Raw genomic sequence first — 26,688 nt, 5'->3', positions numbered from 1 at the left:
GTGATAAAACATATTACACCATAAGCCTTAAGTATCCATAGCTGGAATTGTTCAAAATCGAGTTGAACAGGGATTTACCGCAGGAGATCTGTTTTCTCCATCATCCGTGTAACCCATCATTGAAACAAGGTCACTGCAGTGTTGATTTTTCCCTGCACTCGCAACTCCATCGGTCATCATCTTCACACCGCGCTGTTGGGCCGATAAACACCCTTAAAGCACATTCATCATTTAGCCACTTGATGGCCAGCTCTGCGGCACCCACAACGCCCTCTGCACCTAATGAGGAGGAATGGGCTCCATGACAAATAAGCTGTTCGCCATGATGATGAGGGTTTGCACCTACCCTTACACCGTCAGAATATTACTTTTCTGCTGATAAATCACAGACAAGTGGAGACGATACAGCACAGCGGGCAGCAAAGGAGCCCGGCTCACTAAATGTCATGTTGCTATAATTGCATTAACTGAACAATGAGGACTCACAAGAACCAGGAACCAGGATTTTGCCTATATTACAAACTACAGTACAACCAGCCTGTAGGTCAGTAAAGGTCACTGATGAATGTGCTTTGACCCCTTCTGGTTCACCCACAGTTTCCAGTCTGTGATTGTTTTGCATAATATTCTTCAGCATCTCAACCAGCCATCACCGTGTGATGATACACAATGTGGCAGGCAGGTCCCCAGGGTGCTGCATCTGCAGGCGCTGGTGTGCATCGTGCTCCTGCTTACCTGCGAGCTGAGTGTCCTCTCAGCTCTTCACATGCTTGAACCACTGTTAGATCTCTGGCGCAGTGTTGACGATCTAGGCTTAGCAGTAATGTATATGTGTGGTTTTGTCAAATGAACAAATTGACAATCTTCTATCACATTGTCTTCCTTCTGAGATAATCACTGGATTGTGCATGTTATACTGTTATCAGCTGATGTTCAGGCATTGTCCTACTTGAAGCCAAGATGTGACAAGATGATTATATTGTTTCCATCAAGTCCCAAGTCCTTTGCTAAAACATTCACTAAATGTCTACTGTTCCAGCAAAACAAACAGAAGGTGGGGTGAATATTTAGAGGGGAGGAGGGGGTGAAGCAGCTGTTGGAGCCACTTATAGCACCTACATCTCATTGAAAAGCATTACACATTGTCGTTTGCAGGTATGGTTGAAGGGCTGTGTGTAAAAAGCAGGTTTGCACCCTGCAGTCCTGATTGTCAAGTCTGATGTTTAATCATGTCAAATTATATACTAGTTAACAGCTCCAAAGAGATTTCTTGTGAAAATTACCTGTTGCCAGGCACAATCCCGCCCTGCACAGTATTACACGAGTGCAATTGTATGTATTATAGATTTCACAATTATACTTAAGCGGCTATGTAGTGATATTTTATGATGCAGGCCAAATCTTATTAAAGGAATATTGATCCACGGCAACAAAGAATTAAAATGAGAAAATCCAATTTGCCCTGACATTTCTTTTGTCATTATCAAACTGATGTTGAACTGAAGCCAGGACTACAGTGTAGCTCCTCAGAGGAAGGTAAATGGCATCTGTTAGTTTACCTAGACACACATTCATTCTCAGTCTCTAGTTTCCTGAAAAATAAATTAGATTAGATGTAACATTTTCCACTTCAAAAGTGAGCCATTGAGCCTAATGCAATTAACCCATTTGGATGAATCTGTCTTTAAATGATCATTCTTGACTTGCCTCTGATTTGAATTGTAAATTTGATTTCGAACCAGTGGAAGAAAAATACAAAAATTAGCCCTTTTACAATCAGCCATACTGAAAGAATGAAAGAGTGGAGTCCACTGCGTATTGTACTATGAATTTTAACAAGCCTTCATTCAAATGACTTCCATTCACTTACAGTCAGGTTTTAAAACGGCTGTCTGCCAGCTCCCCTCTCTTTCATTAACATTTATTGAATTGGTCTTTTCCTCGTCCTCCCGCCTCTGAAGTTATTACTGCTCGACGGTTGTTGGATCTATAAGTATAATGACCAGCACATCTGCTACATCTGGGTATAGAACAGGCTTGCTGTCCCTACCCCAGCAAGGTCAGCAAGCCACAACAGACATTTAATTACTATAGTGCACCTCGCCGCTGCGAGAGGAAATCGGCAGCTGGCCCAGTTGACCTCCACAGAGATGAGCAGCAACTGAAAATAGCTCTGCGTCTGACTGGTTTATGATGGTCAGCACGCACATTAATGCACAGCTCTAATCACGAATGCTGCTGTTTTAATGAGCAGGCGTCCAGGGGCCACCAGCCCAAAGTTGTTGCTGATAAGTTCCTGGGGAGCCAGCTGTTAAATGTCTTAATGGAGTCCATGCATAATTCATGGCCATGCACAGCGATGCCTGGACGGTTGCCGTCCTCTTGATGGCTGATAATTGGAAGGAGAGGAGTAAAACTTACAGCAGCCTTACTGGCAGCTGGAGCACTCCTTTCATTGCAGGGAACATCAGCCCAACAATTAATCCATCTGAGACATTTCATCTATTTACAGACAGTTAGGAAATGATTTATCAGTGACATTTAGTGTTGTAACACAACTCAGCAACGATAGTTGCAGACTAATGACCTGTGGACACATAAAAAGAGGCTGTGGCTGCTGTCAATGTCACCCAGAATTTTCCTGCAATTCTTGTTAATTGTCCATTCACATTTATTGGTAGGTTTGGAAGAGAATCTGCAAATATCCTATCCATAGAATACAAAAATTCTTATTGAAAAGAAAGACAAACATTTATTCTACAAGACTTAGGTGCGCAGTTGTCGTTCCAAGCAATAAACTGGACTGGACTCATAACACTGATGCACTGTACAAGAAGAGTCAGAACAGACTACCTGCTAAGGAGACTGTGGTCTTTTGGAGTGAAGGGGCCACTCCTGAAGACCTTCTATGACTCTGTGGGGGCATCAGCCATCCTGTACGTGTGGTCTACTAGAGCAGCAGCATCACAGTGAGGGACAGGAAGAGACTGGACAGGGTCATCAACAAGTCCAGCTCTGTCCTGGGCTGCACTCTGGATACGGTGCAGGAGGTGGGTGAGAGAAGGGTCCTGGCTAAACTGACATCCATCCTGTACCAGAACTCTCGCTCACTGGAGGAGTCACTGTCTGCTCTGGGGAGCAGCTTCAGTAACAGACTGATTCACCCTCGCTGTCTAAAGGAGAGATATATCTTTTTTACCTGCTACTATAAGACTATACAATCAGAACTGCTAACCACCTCCCACTACATTCACTCACCCACTGCGTCAGTGGTTACGTAGTAATCTCCTTTGTACAGTATTTGTACAAACTCTGTGCATTATTATATATCTACACTATATTTACATAATGTGCAACAATTTCTTCTGTGCAACATTTGTGCAAACCGGTAAAAGATATAGATTTATCACTGTGCAATAACCCTTCCAAAGTGTCTTTTTAACTGTTTCTGATTATGTTGCTGTATTCCTCTGCCCTGTACTTGCTGAAGTAATTTCCTCGCTGTGGGACTATTGAAGGTTATCTTATCTTTCTTGTTGTTTCCCAATGACTTAGGAATCTTCACTCAGATGATGTACAGCCTGACTGTAACTGACCTATACACAGTGTTTGGTTGCCTGCTAGATGAATGACAGGTTTCAGCAGAAGCCTTCCACTTCCTCCTAACCATTAAAGGTCGGATGACCTTGCTGAATGTGTCAGGTTGCTTGTACATGATATTTCCAACCATTGTCTTGCGCATATGTTGAATGAAACAGGATCATGTTAGCGTGATTTGAAGCCTATTTCATCTGTGGAAAATGCAGTAGTTTTACATAACTGTAAATATGGGCGTATCATTTGAAGCCCTTTTTTTACGTAATGTTTCTAGTGGCAACAAAGCACAAACCTGTTTGTCGGGTTAGTCCTGAAAGGTAGACATATGTTGACACATCACTCAGTCATTCTCTCCTGTGTTGAACATTTAGCAGATATTAATCAAGTTGTAAGTTTGTTCCTGTAATGATGTCATCTACCAGAAACTTTGCCCACACATGCTTTATCATATTGTGTGGTGCCATCACATCATCCAGGACTATCCACTAAGCATTATGACGTTGATGACTTGATGACTGCGCTCTTCTTAGATGGCATCACAGTGTAATACAAACCTTTTAACTCTCAAGCCCGTCTTCAGTGCTCGGCCTCCTTATTGCCTCCATAGTATCAGCTTAAAATAAACCGGCTGCTGTTTGATTCAGAAGCAATTTCATGCTCTGGAGTTCCACTGAATGTATGTGTGTTGATGCCCGTCCGCTGTGCTTATGTTTTTGTTTGTGCCAATCAGCTTTTTTAGGATTGTTGTTACAGCTCCTTGGGTTGTGGAGACAGATATAATTAGTCTGCGAAGACTTGAAGGGACAAACCACCCAAGCCTTCATGTGCTCCAGCACACCTAGCATCTTGAATCCCCCCAAATCTGTGTTTTTATAGGGCTTACTGCATTTATCTCTACTGTCCAGACTTTCCACTCCTCTTTATGAGCCTGACAAACCTTATCTCATGCACAGTTAAAGACGACAACACAGAGAATACATTCTGTCGTACCAAAATTGTAGGATTTTCTCTTTGTGCGCCATACCTAAACTAGTGCGGTGGAGTTATTTTTAACATTCCCAAATGTGTCTTGTCACTTAATGGTGTATGTGGACTAGAGTGGTAGTTTTGAGCTTTCTCCTCATGTCTAGGCTGCGAATGTGAGCTGGAGGCACGAATAAACCCAGCGGTCTCTGTTAAGCTGTAACAACAACTGACAGTCTTTGCCTGCAGCTTCCTACAGGGCTCAACGTTCAGGTGCTTTTACTACACCTGCCACAAAGAGCCTTTGAGTGAGGAAGAGACTTCAGCCTTGAAACATCAGGCTCTGTTTTCACTGCCTGTGCAAAGGGGGGGGGGGATTATCCATCTTGTTATCTTTCAATAGCAGCCTTATCTTGATGTCCTGCTGTAGTGTGTCCCCCACATCCAGGGTTGTAAGAGACTGTCTGTATTGTTGCACTTTCCAAGACCTTATTTTGGTTTGGTAGAGACTGCTGTGGTGACGGTGAGCATTTAGAGAGAATGGATGCTACAGATGTATTTGTAATAATTGCTAGAAAAATCTATTCCTTTTCAAAGTGTTTCGTCAATAAGCCCTGTTTGCCTCAGGCAGCTTTCAGTAACTACTAGATATCTTTTCAATGAACAGAGCTCCAGTGGTCCGGTGGTTCTGGACAGTGCACTCTGGGCATAAAACATACATATAAGAATGTGAATTTTTGTAGCAATGTCCAGAAGAGTACATCATGTAATATCCCTAAAGCAGGTGCCTAATTTTAGACCAGAACCTAGAGGAAACGTTGAGAACGAGGCAGACTCATTGACACCCGGTTCAGCTGAGCACACGTGCCACTGCACTGCTGTGAAATGTGCAAATCTAGCATAGGCAGAGGTAATATCTTAATCTGCAGGAGCTAGGCCCTCTCCACAAAACATGAGAAAATCAGCTGTAACCAAGGTAACTGAATCAGTGTGTTTACCATATTTACCCGCAAGACAGTCAGATTCTAGAGTAATATATTGCTGGAAGTAAACCACATCATTTCAGTAGAAAAGACAGTAAGCTTTAAAATATGCTGTACTCCATCTGAAGAAACAAGGGAGGGTCCCAGGAATTTATGGGGAGGGATCTGTATTTGAATTCTTGATCCTTAACACATGCCTTTGAGCTGTCTGTACAGTCTGGCCGTGCACTTTCATTCTTTCAGTGGTTTAGACTTGAGCCGGGAGTCTTTAGTTCTCATAATTGTTTACTTAACATATACATTTTTGCTGTATAACTTCTAATGCAGCAAAGCCAGTGTCTGACTGGTCACAACGTTCCAGAGGTGTTGGTTTCAGACGGCATGAGGATGTTTAGGGGGTTTACTCTGTTCATTCTCACAAGCCCCCAGTCAGGAAGCAGATAGAAAATGATGCCAGAGAGAGCCAGGCAGTGATGGCTCCTACATGTACAACATGTACGCAAACAATGCATGACATGCCATTAATACTATAACTAAGCAGACAGTGGTCTGCAAGCCTGGCAGCAACAAAGAATATATGTTTGAATAAGGCCAAAGTGTCAGCATCCATGATAAGCACTAAATAATGCTGAAACAGCCTACCAGTGATTGTATTATCTAGCAGATTAAATAAATCAAAAATAGCAAAGGTTTCACAGAATATTTTGAGAATTGGCCTGAAACCACTATGTTCACCCGCCTTTTAGTTGTTATTATAATTTATAATATCCATCTCTATGCACAAGTCAAAAAGACAGGCACCTGCACTTCAAAGGCAAAGCCTTTTGAAAATATTAAGTAATGGCTAAAAGCAGGCAAGCAGAATGAGAGGGACAGGCACAGAGAGATTCCTACCGCTTAATTTAATACCAATTTCAGTAATGCTTTCTTCTGATTTTTATTACTATAGAAGCGAGCAAGTAAAACAGACATACAGTGTCAGGGACCCTGTTAAGGCGGTACTAAGAGGGTGTTATAAATGAGAGATAGACAGATCAGCCGCTGGTATAGTTTTCTCCAAAGGATGAGAAACCTTTGGCAGTAATTGGAAATCTTTATTCCCAAGTTTAGTCAGACCTTAGAACTAAGTTTACTTAACGTGTTGGAATTTCCAGAATTGTAAATTTGTTTCCTTTTCAAGGATTTTGAGTTTTCAGAAATTTCCAACATCAAGGACATTGAGAACTGTGCTACAGAAAAGGCTAATCCTTAATTTATCCTTGTGCTTGATGGGGAATGTTTTAGTATGGTATTCACGCTCTGCTGCTTTAAGCTGACTTCTCCTGTTTTCTCCTCTGCTATAATTAAGTGCAGTCATGAGAAGCCTTTTGTTCATTGCTGTATACACTATACTTGAGCGTCTCCTGCATCACACATGTGCACAAGTCCATCAACAGTCTGAATGAAGTAGCTCCACTTGTGGCTCAATGTTTGATCAGCACCGCTGCCTCCTGATCACAGCTGGCATTGTGCCCTGGGGCCCGGACAAAGGCTGGAGCAGGGGCTCAGGCAGGGGCCTGGTCTGTATCAGACACTTTATTTGTTTTGGGGGATGGGGGTTAGGATAGACTGCAGTACAGCATAGAAACTCCTGTGTCAGGATAGTGTGGGACACCCCATGACTACACCCCACTGAGACATCTGGCTTTCATTTTTCACTTAATAGGAAATCGCTACAAGCCTAGAAATACCTGGTTTAAGTGTTATATTTTTTGAACAACCTTACTTTGATCTGAGCTTCACCCAATACACACATACTTGTGTTTTGTGGTCCTCTTTTTATTTTCTAGAAAATGTACGACGCAGTAGTGATCAGTCATTTCATTACATACACAATTCCATGCATGTTCATTTCTGTATGTAGATAATGCAAATAAAACCCTTTTGTTAGCAGTGACAACTTGATATTCTGGCATGTCAGCTGGTCTGGAAGCAGATTTAATGCATCAGTGAAAAGTAAGGTTTAAGATCCAGTCTGCAAAACAGATACAAGTTGATAGCAGATGTAGGAGGTGTGATCTCTGGCCAGCACATACCTGACTGCTGCCTCACCCCTCTGGTTTCTACACCTTCTCCCCCAAACTTGCCCCCCCCCCCAGAACTGATACACTCACCGTAACAAGGATTAGGCGGCAACGAGTCGTGTAAGCTTGTTTGTGAGGAATATTTCTGCATATTTAGTCTGCACTATTATTCAAGTCATACAAACAGTTGTCACGTGTTCACTAATTGCTCTCAGGGAATAGTTTTTTCCCCCTGCAAAGTGAAAAGAGCATGATTTTGTAATTACTCCTCTGGCATCTCTAAATGAAGAAAACGTTCCAGCTGTTTAATGGCTGAGTCTCCTCTGTGTTGCAACTACATTCACAGACAGGCGTTTTTCTAAACATGGCTCAAACATTCTGTCTTTGACTTATCTCATGTTCTGCACCTTTACCTCTTTTTGGATTTAATTTCCTTCTTACATGAAAATGCTGGCATGTCTGCTGTGCTTTTCCATGAAGGTGTTATCAGTGGACTATCTGCACTGCTTCTTGAAGTGGCGTCTTTTTTATCAGCTTCACGTTGTCACCAGTATGTTCCTGAGCTCCAACGAATTCTGAAGGGCACAAGCCTGTTTGTTTGCATGAACAAATAGTACTACCGTAAAGTAGCACCCAGACAAATGCAGGGAATACTCAATATGCTAAAGGTGTTGTAAGACTTTTACTGTAGGGGGCTATAGACAAAACTGGCTCCACCCATTGGGAAAATGGGAGAGAGACAGGCTGTAGAAGGCTTGGCCAGACTGATTTTATTGCTTTGTTTCCAGCTTTAAGTACATAGAAAACTCCTACTTTAATCTACTTTCGTACACCTTGTAAAGTTGTAATGTATTGTGATTAAAGGGAGTTCAACTTTCTAGGCCATGACTTCAGTCATAATAAACAGGCTAGTGTGAATTTTGCTTTTATCCTTAAATATTTTTAACGGCTCTAACTTGAATCAGTATAAAATTTGTAAAACTCTCTATAGTGGGGGCATTAATAAAACAGAACGTCTGGCCTTACATAAATTAAGTAATAAAATGAGGAATATGTCACTGTCATTGTTTATGGTTAATTCATGGATACGTGCAGAAATTGCTTCCCATAGAAATTCAAAGCAGTGACATTAACTATATCCCCAATAGGCTCATCTGAAAGCTGTCAAATGCTCAGGCGGCCAAGAAAAGTGCCTGTCATTTGTCACCCCTTCATCATTTATTGTTCAATTATGTCAAAACAGCCTTTAGGTCATCCACACTGGGAATTGATGTTCCTCTGTGTGGCAAGTGGAGCTTTCAGGCTGCATTACAGCACAATCAGTATGGTTCAACAGTCCTAGCCAGCCACAGCTGAGCTCTCTCTCTGTCTCTGTCTGTCTGTCTGTCTGTCTCTCTCTCTCTCTCTCTCTCTCTCTCTCTCTTTCTCTCTCTCTCTCTCACTCTTTCTCGGAGGGCACCCACACGGCTTTAAATTGAATGGCTCCAGTGGGGGCAGTGGGGCGAGCATTCAGAGCCTTCTTTTTACGCAGCAACCAAGTTATGAAGTTATGCTCGGCTGTGCTCGTAATAATTGATGTTCTTGGGCATGGTCACAGGGGATTGGCTTGCCTGTTGAGGATGGGGAGAGTGTCTGTGCTGTTTAATTTGCTGATTCCAGCCCGCGGATTGCACTTTTACTATAATGACTATAATGACTCTCTAATGTTTGTCCCACTACCACTGACTTTCTAGGAAAATAAGCGGCACTCGCCAAAGGCTTTGTTTGTTTTATTCGAATAGAATTTACATTTACTTAGTAGTATCTTTTAAAGAATACAAACATAAGTTATATATATATATATATATATATACACACACATATTTTAATATAGTATATTTTTATATCAGTTTGTCCTGTTTTGTGGGATATGTGAACACCTTTTAACAGAAACCAGAGTGAAAGCTAGTGACTGTAAAGTCGTTCACCTTTCACTTAGCACATACTTTTCGTGTTGCTGTTGCTCTGTGGCTTAAAATAGCTGCTGTCTTTATCTCCTCATAGTAAGACTTGGCTTTCCAGACTTTACTCCCAAGGATGCTGTTTAGGGTCAAAGAGTAACAAAAGAGGCTTATGATCCATTCTGCTCGCTGCCAATGCTCTCAGGGTTTGGCAGGCACAAGGGTCACAAGGTTAGCTTGTCAAACTGTCGCCTTGTTTCAGGCTTTATTGCTGTCTGCTGAAGCTGCTCCTTGCACCACAGTTTAATCTTGTGTCTGTCAAAGGACCTCTGACAAACCTCTGCTGTTCATATCCATGCATGCAGTGGATGGGAGAAGATGTCGCTGTTTTGGTATTGCTGTTACTGCTCACTATGATTGCTACTTTCAGTAGTAACAGGTTGCATGTGTGTTTACGTAGTAGATTACTGTCCCACAACATGGTGATTACCATTTTCAAGCAGTCAGTAGACCATAGATGACTCAATGTATTTATGACTCACAGCTTGTGTATAGAGTAAAACATTTTATTATTTATGTTGATGTCCTTTTAATAAAATGTAATTGCTTGTTTCTTCAATTCAATTCAATTTTATTTATATAGCTCCAAATCCCAACAAAGTTATCTCAAGGCACTTTACATAGCAGGGTTTAAGACCTTACACAACTAAACCCAACAGACCCCACATACAGTAAGCCTTTAATTTGATAGCAACAGTGGAGAGGAAAAACTCCCTCTCTAACGAGGAAGAAACCTCCAGCAGAACCAGGCTGAATGTGGGCGGCCATCTGCCCTGACCGGTTGGGGTGAGAGGATAGAGAGAGAGAAAAGCACTGCAACAACAACAAGCAACAACAGAGCACAGGCAGGATGATTGGACCAGGGACTGGATACAGGCAGGATGGTTGGATCCACAGCTGCTCATCACAGACACAAAGACACAAAATGAGGAGCTCAGTGTATAAATTAAGTCCTCCACCAATCTATGTCTATTGCAGCTTAACTAAGAGATGGTTCCTGTGACTAACAATTCTTGCCAGTGATCTGAACCATCTCTTACTATAAGTTGTATCAAAAAGTTAGGTTTTAAGCCTGATCTTAAAGGTGGAGAGTGTTTCAGCTTCTCGAACCTCGACCCAGGGAGCTGGTTCCACAGGAGAGCAGCTTGGTAGCTAAAAGCTCTGCCTCCCGTTCTACATTTAAAGACTCTAGGAATCACAAGTAGCCCAGCACCCTAAGAACAAAGTGTTCTGCTCGGAGCATAAAGAACTATGAGGTCCTTAAGTTAAGAAGGAGCTTTATCATTAAGTACTTTGTAGGTGAGTAGGAGAATTTTAAATTCTATCCTACATTTTACAGGCAGCCAGTGCAGAGAAGCTAATGTAGGAGAAATGCAATCTCTCTTTCTAAGTCCTGTCAGAACTCTGGCGCCCAGCGGTAACAAATGCATGAATCAGTTTCTCTGCATCGCTATGAGAGGATGCTTCAGATTTTAGCTATATTTCTAAGGTAAAAGTAGGCCAGTTCTGGGGATTTGTTTAATGTATGACGTAAAAGAGAGATCCTGGTCAAAGATGACACCAAGGTTCCTCACAGTAGAATCTGAAGCTAATGTTATGCTATCCAGGGTGGCTATCTGACTCAGTAGTGTCTCCCTCTGATTTTTAGGCCCAACGATAAGAATTTCAGTTTTATCTGAATTTAGTTGAAGAAAGCTTTGGGACAAGATTTGATGTCTTTTAAACAACTCTGAATTTTGACTAGTTGAGTCAAAACTTCAGTGATTAAAGCTGTGCAGATAGTGCAGGTTTCATATTATTACCATAGCCAACTATTTTAGTTCAATGACCTTTTAGTTTAATGAAACTGTGTGGGTGTTTGTAAAGTTTTGAGTTTGTTGACTTTCAACTTTCTTTTAAGTAACGTTAACATTCCTTCTCATAATTCTACTGTTTCCAGCTTCGTAACTACTTTCTCCCTCTTTACCTCCCTCTCTGATTATTCACCTCTGACTCTCTCACGCTGTCTCTTAAGCACCACGGCAACCTTCTCTGAGGGATTGGTTGCCAGGAGACAGGATTGGCTCCCCATTGTATGCCGACAAAGGTGGAGGGGGTGGGTGGCCGTGTTACAATCCGTGGGACTGGAGAGAATTGGTGGCCTAGGAGACTGACACTCCTACGGCATGGGTGTGTTAGAGGGAGGGACAGGAGGGGAGGGTGAGTGAATAACTAGCGGTGGGTGTATAGGGTGGAGTCCTCTGACACCCTAAATGTTTCATACTCATTCCCAGTCTCCAAGTAACCACGCTGGGATGTGCTGCGTCAGATGATGGAGACTATGAGGGACTAGGACTCAGAGAGACAGTCAGCTATGAATAGTTATTAAGACAGACTTTTTAATTAACCAGTGCTCCCTCCCCTGATGCACACAATAGAACACGCATTCTCACTTCACGGAAATAGTTGCCTGTTCGGTGTACATGCAGGACTACTGGCAGCTCCCTGACAGCTGTAATAATCGTCTCTCTTATCAGCTGAAAGTGTGTACACTAGCTCTGGTGCCATTACTCTAAATAAAGTCTGACGTCATTCTGTATAAGCCACAGATTATATAGAGTGTTGTCTCACTGTGGCAGTGAGACTTGGAGCTCGGTAAAATTGTTCCTGCTTGAAGTCGAGCGCTCTAAGGTTCACACATTTGTTTATACGCTTGTGGATGCCCAATAGTGACTGATAAACACGATGTGAGCTCGGCGGATGTTTGTTATTCTGTTATTCCACAATAAGTAGAGCTAGAGGTGGGAGATGATAATTTCCAGACGGTTCTGTTCAAAACCACCCTCAATCACAGGGTTTGCTCTAGGCAGCAATAAACTAAAAAAATAGGAAATATTAGGTGTAACACCTAATTTAAAATCCCCGAAAACACACTTATATGCATTTAAGGAGTTTGTGTTAGCACCTAAAGTAGCATGGGCATCTCTGTAGAAAGATGTGGTTTTACACTCTCATTATCCTCTTGCTGTTTTGAGATTCTATTCTTTTCTGGCCTTTTGGCTAAACTATAGTTAGACTAATGCAGCCTAGGCTATGTCACTGTTTTAAATTTGACAGTGTCTGAGAACACAGTCGCTGATAAGCTGTTCCAGCTAAATACTCCTGTCTCAGAATGCTGTTTTCTTCCTCATGTAAGCAACTTCCCTCTTGTTCTTGTTTAACTGCTTGATGACTTGACACGGCATTCTTTTACACAGATGCCAAGCTGCAAGTCCGTTCTGACAGTGATAGACACATATCTTAGCTTTCTCTATATTACTGCACATCTCTCCCGTCCCCCGCTGAAGGCGATGAATCGTTCTCATCAAGGGCGTCTGTCAAAATCTGTGGGCCAAAACAACCAGCTGTGGCACCGGAGGCCTGGGAATAACACTGCGATCGTGCGTTGTAGCATATCGGATGTGAACAGGGACTTCAACAATAGTGGGTGTGACAGAGATTGTCAGTCTGTATGTGTATGCTTGGTCTCGCTCGCAGTATTTTCATTCAGTTGTGTCTCAGGAGTGTAGTTTGACACTCATGCCCAGCTCACTTGTAGCTCAGTAGTTCTAACAGTTGCATGTCTAATATGACTTTAGACCTTAGTCACACTGTGCATAGGTCTGATGGAAAAACTATGCAATACTATTTTCAGTCCCTTTGTGTTTGTATAGACACGTTCTTTTGTTTGCTTTTCTATTACGGAATGCTTGTAATCAAAATAAAAAGACCTTTCCAGGAAGCGAAAATAGGTTAATCATGCTGTAACTAAGTGTTTGCAGTTGCCAGAATCTGCCTGTCAGGTAGTGTAAAAGCAGCTAAATGAGATGCAGATGCTTGGAAAATGCTGGTATTCTGGTTCAAGTAGGAGTAACAAACTCTCATGTGGTTTAAGCGGAAACGTTCGGCTTCATCTGCTCTGTGTCATGATCAGTGTTCGCACATTTAGATGGTTTGTAGTAGCAGCATACTGTGGTGATTCCATTTTTTTACGCTGTTGGCTCCCCTGCTTGCTTGCTAGAAGGTGGCAGGCTGTCAGAAGGATTTCTGTGTCAAGGCAGCATGTGACAGCTCCATTCTCTATGGGCTCTGTTCCTGCCACGGCTTAAATGTCTTACTGAATGGAGAATCTTAACCCAGTCGATGTTACCGAGAAATTATGTTTATTCGTTCTAAGAATAAATTCTTATTAGCTTGCCTCAGTTTGGTGATCACCATTTCTACATCTGAGCTAGTTTTATTCTGTTTTGATTTACATTATGCATATTTTAAGTGCTTTGTATCCCAAACAGGAAGTACCCATATTTATTTTATGACTGACATGTTCTTCAAATCAAAACATTTGTCAACCGACGTCTACAGCTCAAAGCAAGTCCCCAGGAACCACTTTCATTTTGTATTCAAATAATGTAATTTACATGCAAGCATGGGCATTTATACTCTGTGGTCTCCTGTCACTCATTCTTCACCTTGTTTAAAATGATTTCCATTTATAAAACAGCAAATATGAGCCATATAAGCAATTTAAGCGATTATCCATCACACCAGTGCTTTCAGCCCCCAGGGCTGTGTGATCCAGTGGCACATCTCTTTTAAGACATGATCTTTCTCTCATTTCTGAAGCTCAAAGTAGCCAATCATAATTACAGAGATTCATCTCATTTCAGCATGATCAAACTATTTATGAATAGAAAGTGCATTTAATAGATAAAGGAATAAGGCTCTTATGGCCGCCAAAGAACAAAAGACATTGCCAGAATAAAAGAAATAGAAGAAAAATAGATGAATTCCGCCTGCTGTTTAATGATACTGTGGATTATTTAAACAGTGTTTTGATGTTCTTTCTTGGTTGTAGATTTTATTACTAGGTGGTATGTCAAAACTCTGAAGTTGAAAGTGATACATAATATTATCCTGACCTACGCCAATGAAAAATTATTTTGAAATGTTTTGTTGCAAGCAGCCTCAGCAATCTTCATGTGTCTTCATGTGTTGTTAATTTATTTATTATTTAAGTGTGAAGTTGTTTTTCCTATTGTTAGGCTAAATGTTTGTGTCTTTCTCTGGACTAAGTTTTATATGTTTAAATGAAGGTTATATACACAGATCTTACCACAGTGCAAGGTCTGGTTTGCATCAAACTAGAGCAAAACAAATTCAACTGTTAGCAGGCACAGGCATTGTTAAGATGATTGTGGCTGTCATATGTGTACGGTACATAGGACATTCATTAATTGTTGTTTTCAGGTTAATGCATTCATTTTAGTTATCATTCATCTTGGGTCTTTCTTGTCTTTCCAGGTTTGGCCTCAGGTCTAGAGATTACATCTACAGGGCCGACATCCATAGAGAAGGCCAGTGGTCAAAGTGTGAAGCTAGACTGCCAGTTTTCTCTAGCCACTGAAGACTCTGGACCCCTTGACATCGAATGGAGCCTGCTGTCCTCCGACAACCAGAAAGAGGACAAAGTGGTATGTCTTGATGTAGATGTTGCCACTACAGTTACATTTGAAATACATCAGATATTTGTAGGGTTAGGCGCATATTGTCAGGAGATGCTAGGAAAGATACAATTTGCAGTACACGTGTAATTTGAGGTAGCTGTACTTGTATAGAGCATTTGTTCTCTGCAGCGTTCTCACAGACTCACGTTGGGAGCGATGGGAGCTCTCTTTCTTGCAGGCAGTGCCTATCATTTCCAGCATGGCCCATAGCCATGGAAAGGGAATACTAAGAAAACACTACAGAAACCCCACATGCCCTCAGGGCTTTCAAAGCTGTAGAGACAGCTTCTTGCTACAGATGATTCCAATGTGGCGGTCCTCCACGCTACCACAGAACCACTGTCATTCGCCTCCATTCCACACTGCCCTGTGGCTTTACTTGTTTTGTCTAAATGTTCGAAATAGGTCACAGTCTCATCATGAGGCCGTCATCCACCCACTGTCCTCTTTCTCCCTGCTGACTCCACTGTCTCTGCTCTTGCTCAGGTGGAGATCCAGACTTTTGCTTCTGGTCACTGCTTTCTTCACAGTCTGGACATGTGTCATTAAAAAGACACCAATTACCCCTCATCTATCAGTTTCTGACCTACCATGATTTCTCTCAGAATCACTAACTGGACTAGTAGTAAAGTATGAGAATTGATGAGGTGAGGGTTCAGTGTGGCTTCTCATCTGAATGTGGCCATTTATTTCTTACATTACATGTACCCTTTAAATGTTACCAAACATTTACACCATTTTAAACAGACCAGACGTCTCTCTCTGAACGTATTTGTTCTTCTTGACCTATTTCATTTTGTTCGCTATGTACACACGCACTCACATTAATATAGCCTTCAACCAATATGAAGTCATGCACAGAGAAACTTCTTTGTAATTAGCAGCATATTAGCTCCAAGGGGATGCTTTACTATATGTGACCATGTTCAGTGAAATTAGGCTAAATCTAAGACTGGAGGCTCCCAGTTGCAAACTGGGCAAAACCTTTGCTCAGATGGCTTGACAAGAGCGATCTAGGCTGCTCTTTAAGGAATAAAAGATAAAACTTTAAAGTAAAGAGCTGCTCACTGGAAGGTGTCCACCGGGTTACATAAAACCCTGCTACTACAAGCTCACAAATGGCTTGTGTGGTGGCCATCGAGTGCAAGTAACTTTTAAATTAAGGACTGGATTCATATTAATGAACCATAAATCCCTGCTGCGTTTCCTTTCTTTGATGCATTTAGAAGTAATTCCACAGCATTGTCTATGCAGTCCCAATACCTGGTGGGGAGTGGTGGCCCTCTCCTGGCATATCCCACATATCATCAGGGTCCTTTCGAGGCTATTGAAGCATAGCTAATGCATGTTGCTCTGTTGGCTTTGAATGAGAGATGCCAGGCATGCCTACAGTAACAAATCATTTGCATTTGGCACTCATTTCCTGGCTACAGATTAGCTGAAAGGAGGGTGTGCCCTGAGTATTTACCAGCAGTGTGAGAACAACAAGGAAAATAATTATGAAACCAAATGTGAACTGTGTGAATAGGAGGGGATTTTTGTGCCGGAAAATACATTAAAATAGATAGCTTTATCCCATGTTGTACAAACTGGCTCTTTTGTCCTTGGATGCAGCAGCAGAGGCTTTTGTTTACTGAAGATATTGTAACAGGAGGTTGTGTATGTTGACACAGTATTGGAGGATTTGGACATAAAGCCTTGACACGGTTGGATGGAAATCGTCTTGTTTTGTTTTTATCAGTAAAGATCGTATGTGCTCAGGGTCACGCTTTGCAAAAACAGTGAAGGACACTAACTCCATTCCCAGGTAGCGATCCTGCTTTACCCTGGAGAATCATTTTGGAGAAGAGCCGTTTCTGTCAAAGCATGTGGTATCTGTACTGTTGAGTCACTGAAGTAAAAAAACGCTCAGTAGGGATGCAGACATACAACACTGCAGGTTGTTTAGAGTACGCAGGTATCACACAGCGCTCCGTTTTGCCTCTCAAATAATCGGCACTTCTCTTCCTCCTCCTCCCTTCTGGAGCTACAGCATCATGTGACAGTGACCTCATCTTTGCATGTGTCTAATGTAACTAAGCCTGGCCAATAGAGATCTCTTACCTCTGCAGCATGATCTGTCCACTGAGAGCGGCCAGGCCAGGTGGCGGTGGTATCATTGAGTGTCCTTTTGGTTACGAAACAGCACGACAGTGGCGTTCTTCTGTCTTTTCCTACCCGCCAGTTTGTCTAGTCGCTTGCCCTTTTCATTTTCATTTCCCACGTTCTTTATGAGATTTTCTTTTTTTCCATTGACTCATGATTTTCAAGGTTATTGTGCTGCTGCTTGAGGTGTGCACACGCTCCGTTCCGACACGTGTGCCTGAGAAGTGCTTGAGCCCAAGTGAGAGTTCTTGTCTGGTTTAGCTTAGGGCCATTTAATTTCCTGTCCTCTGTGCCCTCATCTCACATATCACTGCTGTTGTTCTGGTCTCCATTCAGGTTACTGAATGCAGGTTTTTGTCCTCTGAGACCCAAGTGGAATTTTAACAGAATTACCTGTTTACATGGTTAATAAGTACAAGATGGCCAGTGCCAGAAACTGTGCTTCCCAGTGGACACCAAGCAGCAGCTGTAGGTGTAGCTTCCATAGAACCTCAGTGAATCTGTTTCCCTTTGTTTTGCTTATCTTACACTTCCTCCCGAATGCTTTGGCTCCTCTGATGGGTTCATTATACTTGTTCTTCGTCTGCTGTGTTTACTTTTTCCTTTCTCCTCCTTTGCACCTAGGAATATTGCTTTGTATGTGACTTGTTGATTCTGGCACAGAAAAGCCAGCTGATGACTGTCTCCATGGAAATGTGAAGGAATACACCGCTGTCTATGTTTAAATGAGAATGACAACTCTTATCATTGTTTGCTTTTTTCTCCTCTTGTTGTTTTGCCTCTGAAATCAACCCTGCTTCGAGCAATATAGTTGTTCGTTTTACTTGGCTTTTATTTCTAGGTATTTCCTTGCAGCATGCTTGAAGGGGAATAGGAGGGGAGCTACTGGGGGCCACTGGTCTTTGTTGACACAGCAGGTGTTGATTTGGGTCCACAGTGGTAGCTTTGTTTGTTCCACCTTCATTCCTCTCAAGCACAGAGAGTAGAGCAGCACAGGCTGAAGGGCATTGCAGAGATAAAAGGGAGGATGCTTTCTGTCTTCCATATATTTTGGTTGGTTCATTGAGCAACACCTTTGCTTTCAGAAAACTGTCATTTCAAGGCCTTTTCTTATTTACAGCAGATAAATCAAACATAGTGCACCATTCATACTTTCTTTTCTGCTCCTTCTTTATGTGACCAGGTGATCCTGTACTCGGGTGACAGAGCCTATGAGGACTACTATGACCCCATGAAGGGTCGAGTCCACTTCAACTCGGCTGACCCAAAGAATGGAGACGCCTCAATCAATGTGACAGGACTGAAGGCGTCCGACTCGGGCACCTACCAATGCAAGGTGAAGAAGGCTCCCGGTATCCGCAGCAGGAAAATGCTTCTTATCGTCATGGGTAGGTGGAGCATTTGCTACAACAGGACAGACTATTGCTGTTAGGTCAACCAGAAATGCACCAAATCACACATCCCTTGCCCTCCTTGGCAGTTTTGATGTAATTCTTTCTAAAAGCGAGTGCATTACATTTTCACTGGCTATAGAGCACTGCCCTCTCTGCGACACTGTTCTGAATAGACCCTAGATGTTTTGTGAAGATGTCTAAAATGACTTTTTACTTTAACCAAATACTTGGTAATTTAATAATAAAAAATAGTACAAAAATAGTATTTAATGAAATTAGTTTTTACTCATTATCATTGTTGTAGTTGCAATAATAAATATTTGTCAATACACTAGTGGTATTTAATAAAATAAAATGATTAAATATTCCTCAGAACCTTAGCTAATGCAGCAGTCAAATAATCTGGAATATTAAAGATCATAGTCAGTGTTTACATCATTATTCTGTTAAAATGAAAATTTGCTCATAAATGGAACCTTTGCACTCATTCGGCTTTTTATTATGTATGCCGAAACGGGTGACACATCAGAGTTGTGTAAGTCAGATGATTCACTCTGTAGGCAAACACACAGGCCTTGCTGTTTGGTCAGCTGACTAAATGATTTTGAAAGAGAATTGCCTCCTGAAACCTGACTTGTATTTGCATATTCAGATAAAACCCACATGCGCTACGCTAGTCTGTGTTGTGGGATAAGCTGTGAATCGCACAGTTGTGGCGGCTCTGTTATCACAAGGGCTTGTGCTTTCTACAGAGAGATAGGACGTGCTACAGAAAATGGCTGCACATGTGTCTGTGCTGCGCCAGGACTGACTTAGGAAGTCATGCACTGTTGGAAAAATGGTTCCTCTGAAGGTACAGAATTGATGAGCTGTTACCAAATAAAATAGATGTTCGGCCATTAATAACCTGGCCATTAATTGTGACTGCAACTGACCCAATAATCACTGACTGTGGCCCCAGGGAGGATCTTGTACATATTAATGTGACCAGAAGCAACATAAAAAAGTTAATCACTGCTTAACCTTTAACAGGCTTTTATCATTGCCCACCATTCCTCCCTACTGCACTAGGTTTGCAGGCTGATTGGTTTTAATTACTATTTTTACATAGTGGTCAGTCCTTTTTTTTAAGTATAGTATAGCTGTCATATTTATGATAATTATCAGATATGGTAACAATATGATGCACAAGCTAATTCTGTGCCCCTAAGATGTGTTCAGTATTTAATGATAATTTAACTTTTATCATCAGCTGTCAAGAGTCAAGCAGTGGTCTGTAATCTTCTTTTAATTGTTTTTCCCTCTTCATCTATCCTGCCATATAAACATCAGCCCGCCATTAAAGCAGAGCAAATTAAATGTCATTAGAAACTAAATGCAGATGTCTTTTGCTCGTGTGTGTGCGTGAGAGCGAGCGAGTGATAGCTTGAGGCTACCGAAGCTGACAGGCTGCTGGCTATTGACTCCTGGGGCAGGGGTGTTCTTAGCAAAGAAACACTGACAAGGAGAGGCGAGGACATCTTGCCTGCTCTGCATTTTACCTTCAGGTTGATCTTGTCACAAGGTGAATTGTCCTCAGAACATGAACGACACGCATGCATATGCGTGTCCCTCGGTTTCTACACTGGCTCGTCACATGCACACACAGGCTGACACCTCCATGTCAGGTACTGTACAGTACTTGGCATCGCTGTGTGTTCTCTGGTTGCAGCTGGACATTGACTTTAACGTAGAGGGAGTAGCCACCTGCAGAGTGCATTGCATGTCAGTAACTCTCACAACTGTTTGACTGTAGCCCGGTACACTGTCGACAGCCAATGACTGAGCTCTGCTTGTCTGGAGTGCAGGCAGTCCTCATCACATTCACAATCTGTCTGCAAGGCTCCACAGTCAGTTTTCCTGTGCCATGCGCACTGTATGACCTCATCGAGTGCAACGATCTAGATACTCCATTCTGCTTATCTCACCCTTGAGATAGCCTCGTGCAACACATAAATCTCTACTAACTGTTTGGACTCAGATTGGCTGTATCGCCTTGTCTCTGATCTCCTCCAGCCTCTGTCACCTTTTTATTTGACCTCCATACCTTTTCTCATTGTATAGTTGTGCTAGTATGAGAAGCTGTGTCAGACATGCTTGGTTGACTTTCGCCTTTTTGAAAGACCCATTCAAAATGTCATTGGTCTCTGCTTCAACACACACATTCATGTGCCAAATGTCAAAGTACTAAAGAGCAGGCCAGTGTCCTTAGCTCCTATCACTCCAACACCTGTCCTTAACCACTGGCCCACTCTGCTTTGCTTTCTACCTCCTGACCCTGTTTGTGTTTTATCATATTAGTCCGTCTACTGTTAATCCATAAGTAGTTTGTTCTGTTACAGAACCCATCACCACGTCTTGATTTCAGTTTTGTGTCAGTGAGCAGAGAGTACAGACTGGAATGTGGTCTCAGATTTTCTGTCTAAATATCACCCCTCATAGTTGCCTTTTCCTCTCCCCCTCCTCCCAACTCCTCTCAACTCCTCTCATGGCTGACTGTGAGTCTAGGTCTGCTTTTAATTTGGAGCTCTGTTTGTATTTGAACCCCCCATCTCATCTGCTGCCAACAGTCTGGCTGTGGAGTGTTTGCACACGTTGGGCTCTCCGACAAAAATCTCTGCCTCCACCCTTGTGTGTTCACTAGTACACAGCACCCTTATTTTTCTGCAATTATCCTAATTGACAGCTCCTGTAATGACAGCAGCTGTGTCAATTATTCTGATTACTTCTGTCATTATGCTGATGACTGCTCCTTTGGGTGAGTGAGGAAATCAACGCACACACACACAACTTGTTCACAGGGCTGTAAACAGGTGGAGTGTGTTGCTTTCAGCTAATGCGACCACCTGGATATGTCTTCTGTTTTTCACCTCTGTTAATCACCTCCTTGTACTCTAGTGAAGCCATCCAGGCCCCAGTGCTATGCCGAAGGCTCCACGCAGGAAGGCAAAGACATCGTGCTGAAGTGTTCATCTAAAGAGGGCACCAGTCCCCTAGTTTACTCCTGGGACAAGACCAGTGACAGCAAGATTCTTCCTGCATCTGCTGTGTCAGGTAATGGACTCCTTAACACCAATTCCAAGGTATTCCCAAAAGTCCTTGACATGTTTCCTAATCTGTCTATTGTGTTTTTCACCCTCACTACAGATCCTGTGACAGGCAACATTAACATAAGGAATGCATCTGCAAGTGCATCTGGCACCTACCGCTGCACTGCCAGCAATCGTGTTGGTACTGAGCAGTGTATAATGAATCTCAACGTAACTCCTCGTGAGTGTCCCAAAAGATTCATGTTCACAATTAGATTTGTGGCTGTGACTCATTTACTCAAAACAGGGAAGATCTGATATGCACTTCAGGAGTACAAAGAATGTTGTGAAACAGCATCTCAAAAATGACTGGGCCGGTCCACTACCATGCAAGATGCTCTACGCAGCTATGGATGTGGTCTGGCGTGAAAACTGAGCATCCTAAAGCCAATAATTGTAGCTGATTATAGTAGGACACACATTCTCTCCAGCCCCTGTTAATCTGACTGAAACTCCAAATCTATTAAATGTGTTATAATTTCAAGACCAGATAAACATTTGCATGGAAAATTATGTGAATGTGTGTTTCATAATCGGGTTAACTTTATGTGAATACATTGATCCAGTAATGATTACAGCTAATTAACGAGAAGCAGTTCCGGCCAGCAGGCTGTCATCCTCCGTCCATTCGGGCCAACTGTAGCTTGGCTAAACTGGATTATTTCGGTTCCCACAAGAATGGTTCATTTGTGGGAACAAAGGAGCTTAGTGCAATTACTTGGTGGGCAGGCATACCTTTTATGTACCTGCAGGCATTAATTTAAAATGATGTCATCCATATAATAGAAAAATGTACCATCTCTTCGCAAACTGAGCCAATGGTTGTCTGTCTGTCTGTCTGTCTGTCTGTCTGTCTGTCTGTCTGTCTGTCTGTCTGTCTGTCTGTCTGTCTGTCTGTCTGTCTGTCTGTCTGTCTGTCTGTCTGTCTGGTTTATAACATAAAGAGAGAGTTTATAACATAGAGAGAGATGCAAAGGTTTTAGGCAGGTGTGGAAAATATGCTGTGAATACAAGAATACTTTTAAAACTGGAAAATGTTAAACACATAAACACATTATCCATTTGGGAAAATAAATGTTTATGTGTTTATATTCTAACCTTCTAACAACTACCTTCTCTGTGTTGTCCAGCCCCAAACGTTGCAGGCACCATTGCAGGAGTCATAATTGCTATACTGCTCTTCCTCCTCATCATTGCTATCATCCTCTTCTGCTATTGTCGTGCCCGTCGCAGGAAGAAGTACGAGAAGGAAATCTGCAATGAGATAAGGTACTAAAACCTGAAAGGATATTTGGGACAGAGATGCTCAGAGCTCCTTTGTAATTGGAAAGTATTTTGTAACACCACATATCGCTACGACATCTACTTTATCAAGGAAAATGTGACCGTGGTTGTGTAATACTGTATTGAAGGAAAACATGGTAAAAATTACAGATTATCATTTCCCTGAGCTTCATGTAATGTAACCCAGTCATCCCCCTCACACGCACGCACGCACGCACGCACGCACGCACGCACGCACCCACACTCCAACTGCCCCTGCTACCATGAAATGGTTTTTCTCCATCAGCGTTTTCCTTTTTTTTTTTACCCCTCCTCAAATAAACAGCTGTGGTAATCAGTTTGAAAGCTTTGTTTGCTCTGTGGATCCTGTGTCGTGTCTGCCGCTCCCTCCCCTCCACAGCCACCTACCCTAAACCACCCCTTGCCATCCAATTCTCCATCCGGCCCAGAGGCTCTGTACAACCACTGGGCTTACTATCGCTCGACTGCAAGTGGACTCTGTCGAAGACCACAATGTGACACCGCTCACGCTGTAGGACAAAGAGGATTAGGCCACTGGTCCTGTCTCGTATACACAAGAACACACATTTGCTGAAAGACCACAGCACGAAGCTACAGACTGAACAAGCTCCGGCCCCTCAGGCTCAGTTTGATTGAGCATTTAACTGGATTATTGCTGCTTATTAGTTGTTAATGTGGTGGCAGAGGGAGTAGAGGGCATCGCTGTGTTTGGTTGCGCAGTTCAATCTCTCCAGGCTATTACAAAGTCAGTGTGGCAGAGCATTGCAGACGCTGCCCCAACCAATCAAACAAGCTAACTGCAATTATTTTGTCCCCTCCTTATTGAGTCAAATCATGTTTTGCTCTTGAAATGACTCCTGTAGACTCCTTAAGTATTCATTGGTTTGCTTGCTGTGGGCAGCAGGTGCCAGACATCTCACTTCAAGCATTGAACTTCATTAAAATTTATGACACATCATGAAAATGTTTTTCATTTTTTTGTTTTGTTAACACACAGGTAAGCACTTGGATGGGAATTTATGACTTAGTCTTATTGTCTAAATGTGCTGTTTGTCTCTGTTTCCTCCCAGAGAAGACGTGCCTCCTCCAAAGAGCCGTGTTTCAACTGCGCGCAGCTTCACCGTGGGCAGCCAGCGCTCCTCTCTGGGCTCCATGTCACCTTCCAACCTGCACGAGTACGCCCTGAAACCGCAGTATGACAAGATCCCCTCGACAGAGGAGTACGAGAGACCACCGAGCCACGCACCTCTGCCCCCGCCCACTGTTCCCAAGATGGGCGGCCCCAATCTAAGCCGCATGGGAGGCATCCCCGTCATGATCCCTGCCCAGAACAAGGACGGCTCGATCGTCTAGCACGCCGTCTCTCGAATGGACCATGCAGTGAGGGGAGGGAATGGAGGAAGGGCGTGGGACACGAGCCAGTGAAGATGAAGCAAGGGTTGGGATGGATTGACTCTCCTGACTTTTAGCTCTATTATTTACAAACGGGAGTATGCTCCTGTTTTGAAGACCTGGCTTTGCTGTGGTGCTAAGGAAAAAAAATTGAATTGTACTGGAATCACAACAGAGCACATTAACTTTTTATCATATACGAAAAAGAAAAAAAAGAATTTTTCTTCTTGGACTTTCTCTCAGAAATATGAATTAGTGTGGAACTAGAGTAAAGTGGCTGGAATACATATTATATTGTACATAAGTGAGTGCATGTTTTTTAAGATGACAGCCCTTGCTGATACTGTAAGTTCACCACAGATCATAGCGGTCAGCTCTATGTCTGCATGTATGTATAAAACTGCAGCTGTGTGTATGTGTGAATATAGGTTCATGTATATGAATGGAAGTTGGGAAAATGTGTAATTCATTCATCATATGCACAATGAATGCATAAGATTTAGAATTCAGTTCAGATCAGTTTCTAATCATGTATTTTTCTTTCATATGAATGAATGGGATTTGGCAAAACAAAATCAGAAACAAAGGGACAATTTATCGTTTGAACTTTTCTTTGAACTGGGCTGAAAACGCTGTGGTGTTTGTAGGTCAGCCATCTTAAGTTCAACCGTCGGCTGTTTGAATATGCCAGTCCAAGCTTAGGCGGGGGCCTGAAATCAACAGGGTTGGTTGGTTGTGAGGGGGAGGTTCAAGCTTAAACCCTGTGATTGGGTGGATTATTGCTTCTTGACCAAGCTTAGACAATAAAAGACCAATGTCCATCCCACCTCCATAGATCCTAGAGGGGATGGTGTACAGCTGGACCTCAAGGTTCACTGAGCAATCAACTTGAATTGTGTTTGATTGTCAAAGGGTCCCCAGACCCTGTGACCACTAGTACAATTAGACCATCCCAACCTCACACACATAACAGGAGCACCGTGGCAGTCACTCCCTCAGAGCTGCCATAACAGTGTGTAATCCCACATTTTTTTGCAGTCACGTTATGAAGAGCAAACATGTTGATGAACTTCCCTGTGGTCAGTGTTAATTGGACTTTTAAATGAAGGATGTGAAGCCTGTGTAGGTGAACAAAGGCTTCACTGTGTCAACCTCGCAGCTATATGATATAAGTCATCAGTCCAATTAAGAAGTGCATAGGTTCTGTTAAACCACACCCATTCTTCTGTTTCATGCTACTCTAGAAAAGTCTACATGAAGATGGCTTCTCTGCTCTTGACGCCTTATTCTGTTCCTTCCTTTTGCCTTACTCACCTCAGTTCACCTCTGCACAGCCCTCACAGCTGGATTCTATTAACTTGTATTGTGCCTTTCAGACCCAGTCGACTAATGTCAAAGCACACCCAACAATGCGTGTTGTGCTCTGTGCAGTAGCATCGTCCTACATATCCAGCCTAACAATCAGTGAGCCTGGTGATTGCTTCCTGTTGCCTTGATCAGGTCTAGTTTTTTTCCCACACCCACTCAGCTCACACAGATTCCCCTGCAGCTTATTGAAAGCTTTATCTTTGACTTCAAGTGTTTGTATTCCATATCATGACCTGTGTTGTTTTCTAACATGTGTCTGTGGCTGTACGTATAAATATTCTGTCAGAGTAATCCTATCTAATCACTGCAAAATCAAATAATATTCGTAAGTAAATGTGATGATCAGCTGTAGCAAATCTGTATCTCAATTAGAAGAGGAGTGACTTGTCAGTGCGACATAAATGTTCCCTGGTATGAATGGAGGTGTGTGTATGTGTGTGTGTATGAGAGACTGTGCGTGTGTGTGAGTTGTAGGTTTTCTTGGGTGAATTCTACAGTTTAAGGGGTAATGGCATCTAGTTTGGCTTTCTTCTGCTGAAAAACTGTACAGAGCTCTTGGGAAGGTGATCTGGTTACTGTCCTTTATGCTCAGAACAAGGAACTACTAACAATATTAACTAGCTTATAAATCTCCATATTAATACTGTATGAACATCTCCTTTTTGGTTTGCACACTGCGTGAAGACCTCTTTTTTTCTTTGTGTGTATTTTTGTGCTGTATTTTTGAATAATAAAAGATGTGAAATTCTAAGCAACCATATTTGTTTGTTTACAGCACGAGCAGACGCTCGTTTTGAACATTAACACAACTTCATTTCTCTTTACTCC

The 26,688-nt window shown here is 42.4% G+C and overlaps 1 protein-coding gene across 1 annotated transcript in view; it reads left to right on the top strand.

Annotated features, from left to right (window-relative positions):
* The window catches only part of cxadr (CXADR Ig-like cell adhesion molecule), a 30,973-nt gene extending 4,362 nt beyond the window's left edge, over positions 1-26,611 (top strand). Inside the window, exons 2-7 of the mRNA XM_029173657.3 lie at positions 14,926-15,095; positions 18,457-18,661; positions 21,605-21,760; positions 21,854-21,976; positions 22,926-23,064; positions 24,171-26,611. Of these exons, the coding sequence (XP_029029490.1) occupies positions 14,926-15,095; positions 18,457-18,661; positions 21,605-21,760; positions 21,854-21,976; positions 22,926-23,064; positions 24,171-24,453 (1,076 nt within the window). The 3' untranslated portion in view covers positions 24,454-26,611. The remainder of the gene's footprint in view (positions 1-14,925; positions 15,096-18,456; positions 18,662-21,604; positions 21,761-21,853; positions 21,977-22,925; positions 23,065-24,170) is intronic.
* Positions 26,612-26,688: the final 77 nt, after the last annotated feature.

This window comes from Betta splendens, chromosome 14, assembly GCF_900634795.4.
Source record: "Betta splendens chromosome 14, fBetSpl5.4, whole genome shotgun sequence".
Classification (NCBI taxonomy): domain Eukaryota; kingdom Metazoa; phylum Chordata; class Actinopteri; order Anabantiformes; family Osphronemidae; genus Betta; species Betta splendens.
This window is presented reverse-complemented; position numbering and strand designations above follow the sequence as displayed.